The sequence below is a fragment of the Cibotium barometz genome, chromosome 22, assembly GCF_041138505.1.
Source record: "Cibotium barometz isolate CiBa-2024 chromosome 22, ASM4113850v1, whole genome shotgun sequence".
Classification (NCBI taxonomy): Eukaryota; Viridiplantae; Streptophyta; class Polypodiopsida; order Cyatheales; family Cibotiaceae; genus Cibotium; species Cibotium barometz.
In genome coordinates, this window is record NC_141067.1 from 13672301 (window position 1) to 13678627 (window position 6327).

The 6327-nt window shown below is 38.3% G+C and overlaps 1 protein-coding gene across 1 annotated transcript; it reads left to right on the forward strand.

Moving 5' to 3' along the window:
- The first annotated feature begins 4506 nt into the window (after positions 1-4506).
- On the forward strand, positions 4507-5558 carry LOC147626311 (uncharacterized). Its single transcript, XM_086816447.1, has 2 exons — positions 4507-5254; positions 5419-5558. Exon 1 carries the CDS (start codon positions 4515-4517, stop codon positions 5154-5156), a length of 642 nt encoding a protein of 213 aa, XP_086672573.1. The 5' UTR covers positions 4507-4514; the 3' UTR covers positions 5157-5254; positions 5419-5558.
- Positions 5559-6327: the final 769 nt, after the last annotated feature.

The window sequence follows — 6327 nt, forward strand, 5'->3', positions numbered from 1 at the left end:
TAAAACAAAGTAAAGTAATCTATGGTACTGTAAGTAGCTCGCCCTAACAGTACAAGTCCACTCCACCATTTTTTTTGTACAGGCAGCTTTCTCTGCCCCGCAGATGTTGAAGTCTACTGACTCAAGCGCCATTCCTCACACATCTCCAAATGTTTTTGTCTATTCACTGCTGGTACTAGTTTTGTTGTGTGCTTATGTAAGCTCTGCTCCCAATGAAACAAACAAGAGCATTCCATCCCTTCTAAAACATTTTCTGTGCCTCCATTGTACACCATTCTTATTGCAATCCAATTGTCTCCCGCTTCGTCGCGCCATGAATCTAGCAAAATCTACCGGCATAAAGCCATTCTGATCAGCACATTATTAAGTGATTCCCAAAATATGATCTGACTTTATGCATCTTCTTCTTTGGTTTCACATATTGCTCACTATTCATCCTTGAAATCTGGAAAAAAAGTGACATGTTACTCTATGATGTACAAATTAAAAAACCTTATTGTTGCCATTCTAGACACGTATACTTAGCATGACATTGTTGCCCATCCATCCACTCTATGACTGTGGTTAAAATGCATCCATGAATCATGTAGGTCACCTTCTCCCATACACCGCATGCAGTTTACAAGGTCAACTCCTAAACCAGGGCCTATAGTTGACATTTAGAAGATGAAACATTTTTCCTTTGGTCCTCCTTGGTCTGGAAATCGGCTTCCATGGAAAAATCAAAAGATGCACTTTTTTTTAAGTTGCAAAATGTTATCATACCCATCACCCACCAATGCTATTTTGTATTTTCTCTCTATTGTTGCAAATAATACTTTTAAATCTAATCATACAAACAAATAGAATATGTCAGCATTGCACAAACTTATACAATAAGGGGAAGAAGTTTAAAGTTCCACCTTTGGTTGTGCACAATGGGCATGAACTCCTCCAGATAGTTCATCACCTCACTCTATCACATATTTGTTTTGTGTTCTCAAGAGCTAGAGAGTCAATAATCAATTGTCTTGTTACTATCATTTGGATACGTCTTGGACCACTTCTTTTGTCTATTTTAAGTACAGTTCTAACCAGCTTCCTAACCTTCTCAATGGCCACTAGTGATGTTCTGGGTTGAACATTGTGCAAATTGCTCCCCAACATGTAGAATTAATCTTGTCATGTCATGTCCTCTTGCAAACCTCTTGGAAAGTTATAATAGACCATGCAAGAACAAGTCTCAACATAATAAACCACTTTCTTACTGTAATGGCAAGTAATACTTGTCATGTCCTCCACTGCAAGAATGCTGTTTAGAAACATGATTATCTAAATAACCATGAAAGTATGTGGCATTATACCTTTTATTATTCAAATAGTATAAACAATTAAGTCTTTGACACTTCAACGAACCAAGGCATTGGCTTTTACAAACTATGCAATCTATTGCCATGCTAGTGACCTTGGGCCCTGTTTATAAATGACCATCAAACCTTTGTTGCATTCCATCCATAGTTGAGACCTTTCCTAAATGTGGAGGTAATAGGAATGCAATATTTCCATTGTATTCATAAAGGAAGCTCAGTCACACAGCCACAGGTCCATTTGAGTTCTACAATAGCTTCTTCAAGCATTGTGTCTTATCATTCCTCATTATCCAAGGAACAATATGCTTGATTTCCTCCTCTCCCTCCAAATCTACTTCAATTATGTCTTGTTTTTATAATCCTCATCCAATGTTTTTGTAGATGTTTTTCACTTTACTATAAACTCTTGTTTTCTTTAATTTACACTCGTGAAAGTACGTCTTTGTGCCTTATAATTTTTTATTTTGTATCACTTTAGCAAAAAAGATGTATTCTTATTTTTTGTAATAATTATTTAACTACACTCCATCCTTTAATTAGACTTGTGAAAGTATGTCGTTGTGATTTATGCACTTCTCTTGTGTTTCACTTAGGCAAAAATTAATATATTTTTTTGGATAATTATTAAACTACACTTCACTGTTAAATTTGGACTTGTGAAAGTATGTCCTTGTGCCTTGTAGATTTTTCTTGTGTTTCACTTAAGCAAAATTTTATGTATTTGTTTTTTTGGACAATTATTTAACTACACTCTACCCATTAATTTACAACCATGAAAGTATATCTTTATGCTTTATGCATTTGTCTTTTGTCTCACTTAAGCAAAAACATTTATACTTATATTTTTAGGGTAATTAGTCTAATTACCTTCCATTCTTTGATTTCCACTCGTGAAAGTACGTCTTTATAAAATAAAAACTTGTTTTTCATTGTTTTCTCTTTTTAAAATCGCATAATCCTCTTAGAAATTTATTTTTCTATAATCATTATTGTAAAGTAATTTTTTACATATTGATTTGCTATATAGCAGTATTTTATTATATAGATTAGTATATAGAAATTTATTGATTATTGATTACTATATAGCAATATTTTACTATATACATTGCTGTATAGGAAAGTTTTCCTAGATCAATTACAATATAGTGAATATTTTAGTAATTTTTTATTACATAGTTTACTATATAGTAATTTATTGCTAGTTTATTTGTTGTATAACTAGTGTTTTCCTACATAATGAAGAAATAGGAAGTATTCCACTTTTCCTAGATCTAGACTTTTCCATTTTGTTTTTTTTTGCTAGTCCCTTGTGTCTGACTTCTCTCTGAATTGAGCAACCTGCATTTCTCTCCTCTCTCTGCACTGTGGATAGCATGGTGAGAAAGCATGAGTAATGGTGGTGAAAGTGGTACGTGTCAGGTGGCATACTTGGCTACATAGGGTTTTGACAATAGCCCAACTGATAGTACCCTCTATATTAAGAGGACTAAGGATGTTTTATTTGTTATCATGCTATATGTTGATGACATGCTGCTCACACGCCCTAATGATGATCATATTCTTTTATAGCTCATTTAGAGAAGTCTTTTGAGATGTCAGATATTGGACCATTGCACTATTATTTGGGCATTATGTTTTGGCAACATAGTAATAGCATTGTTATGCTGTAGAGTAACAAATTTGTACGGAATGGTTGGAGTATCAAACCATCTCCAAATTTCAATCTGAAGTTATAGGGATCTGTATCAGATACCCAATGGTTAATTTGACCCCTCAATTGCACCAAAATACACTGATTAGTATTGATTAATCATTGATTAGCACATTAATCCTTTGTTTTGTGTGCAAAAAATAGATTATGCAGGGATCCCAGATCTGAGGCCTTAGGGTTCAAATGAGCTTAAATCCTTTCAAGGCCATAAATAGCAATTAGTTTAGTAGAGGATGAAGCCAAGAAACACAAGATTTGACCAAACATTGAATGCTTAATCACTATTTTACCAAAGTCACCTGGTTGGCAGATTTGATGAAGAGCTTGAATCTCACTGTAGACTTGATCAAATCCAAATCTGTCTTCATCACCAACTTGTAGAGAATCCTTGAAAACCCCTTGGGCCAAGAGAAATTAGAGCAATTTGATCTGGAGAAGAAGACATTTCATTTTTCCCTAAAAAAAATGATGCCTGCTAAATGGCAATTTTCGGGAGCTGTGAGTGGTGCTTTGGCACGTTGTTGAATGGGCTGGAGCACAAGGGAGGTGGCTATGTATGCCTAGAAGCTTTTGCCCTAATGTTACTCCTAGAGGGAGATCAAGTCCCTCCACTGGCTGGGGGTGCATAGAGCTAGTTGAAAAGAGGTAAAAATCTTAATTATCTACTAATCCCAATTAGCTAGGTACTTAGTAAGATAATGGGCTCACAAATTGATGGATTCTAGGCTAGGCTCTGATACCATGTTAAATTTGCAGCAATGTGATGAGCTATGGTGGATCAAATGCTAGAATAAACATCATTAACAAAGAGATTAGATGATAATTAAGACATAATTAGTGAGCAATTAACTGATAGCTTAATGTAGGCATGGATAATAAAAAACCAGCAAATTCTCATTAGGCCAATGCCTCAATTTATAGAGTTTACATCCAAGCATCTAATCCCACTGATTTCTCCTTGATTCACTCCATCTCTTTTGCTTGATTCTCTCCACCTCTCCCAGAATATCTCCACACCTCCTAAATCTCCTCATGCTACTCTTTATTCTCTCTCCCAGTAGATACTTCTCACCATTTCAGAGGTTCTCTCACATTTACAGATTCTCTTTTACAGCCTCTTGGTTGCCAAGGGCTTGTTCCCGCACACACCCTATTCACTTGTATATTTCAACATGGGAGAGGAAATTTTTTTTTCGGGTTCATCGGTTTTGGAAGAACCGGATTAGTCTCTTGTCCGGACATTCATGGGCGAGGCCTCGAGTGGGAAGCACTGCCCCGCGTTGTCGTGCTGTAGCACGTCCATGCAATGAAAGCATGCTCAGAGACTATTTTAAATGGATTGAGATGCGTGGACATGAAAACAGTGAAGTACATGTGTGTATATGCTTTAAAATACAAGCCTGTGTGGGTAATAGAAGAGGAGCAAGAAACCAAGAGGGGGGGCCTCCTCGTTGATGAGGAGAGCCCTGTATGTTTTGTGTGGGGCGCTACAGCACGTTTTTCAGAGAAGGGCCCCGTTCGTGTTTTTGTGGGCTAGCTGCAGCCACAGGCGCAGCCTGGGTTTGAAGGAACTGGCAGCACTGAAAGCTGTTTCAAGTGTGGTTACTGAATACAAGCTGGAAGGTTATTATACGCTTGACTATGTGGAAAAGCAAGTTGCTCTCTTGGAGAAGACCAAGGCAGACAGAAAGAGAGTGGCTACTGCCTCAAAGGCTCCGCAGCCATTGAAGAGGCCTCGTACTGATGACCGCTCCCCTAGTGGTGGCGGTGGCAAAAGTGGTACAGCATCTCCAGAGAGACCTTTGTATGGGACACATGATAGGAATCAGTATGATGGGTCTGGCATGTCGCCATTTGGTATCATGGCAATGCCTGGGTTTGATCAGAGGCACTTAAGGGCATACACGTCTTCTTATGGTGGCCTTGCTCCAAACCCTACTGCTCCTGCTAGCTCGTATGTGCATCCGTCTATTGGACTTACTCCACTTGGCTACAGATCTGCTGCTCATGCTGGGCCCTCAAGTTCTCTGAGTGGTTACAACTATGCCTCAGCCTTATCTTCATTGGGGATGGGTGGGTTCAAGCCTTATCGATAGTGTTTTAGGTGGATGATTTTGACAGAATTGGAACCTCAAGGACCATGTAGGACAGGAACAAGCTGGTCTTATAGTCTGTTTCACGGATGCTGCAGCATGTATGTATCTTTGATTCTGCTCCTTAATGGTAACCCCTGGCTGATTGCAGTCATTCATGCACCATGGTATAGCAGCAATTCTAAACATCAGGATGATGGTGAGGAAATGAGGAAGTCCATGGAGCTTATTCTGAGGGAAGCAAAACTGGATTTGATATTTGCAGGTCATGTCCATGCATATGAACGGAAGGACTAGAGAACGGCTCAATGGGAAGAAACTGGGATGAGGCAAACATGTCGATGGAGGCTTTGCCCATCTAAAAAACCAGGATTGTATTATGATGGATTAAGTGATAATGATTTATAATGTGCATCTGTTCTCTCTCTTCTCCCTTCATTATATTTGCTTATCGGCTGCTTGGCCTATGGGAAAAAGGGACCTTGTTCCCCTATGTGTGTGTGCTTTGCCTTGTACAAGCGCCTTTGAGAGAGGAGGGAGGAGGTTTAGCAGAATTTATTTTCTCTGAAGAATCAAATCAAGTGAATTACAAAACACCAAACTCTCACAGCCAGACACCCAGTGTGTTCCCGGCTATACCGCCCACGTCACGACAGCGTGCAAGGTCGCTACTTCCGCTACCAGCACTCTAGAGATAATCCGCAGAGGGGGCAGGGATCTCACAGCTGGTATTAGAGTGATTTGGTTGAAGTTGATAAACCAAAAGGCAAGAAATGTCAAAAATTTATGAATTACCAGTGAGAAAGACTATAATTGAGTGTTGAAACTCGTACAAATTGATATTCAGAATGGAAATTCATAAATTGAAAATTAGGTTTTAAGATGGAAGTATCGTAATTGTGTGGAATCCCTGACTTGCTTGAGGCCTAGATATGATGGCATTTGCCTTATAACACCAAGGACCGTCACCACCCTTATATACTGTGGGGTAAAGTATACTGCGACTCTTTACTGACAATATATACGAGTGAATCAAAGACCTTGAAGTTATGAGCAAAGATGCTATACTAGATGATGAATTTGAATGTTGGTTGATATGATTTTACAACTCTAGTTGAAAATTGATGAATTGATTTGGATTCTAATTAAAGGATGATGATTTTTAAATTCTGGT

What these genes read in the sequence shown, in the direction of transcription:
- LOC147626311 (XM_086816447.1), top strand. Translation starts at nt 4,515, where the DNA reads ATGAGGAGAGCCCTGTATGTTTTGTGTGGGGCGCTACAGCACGTTTTT.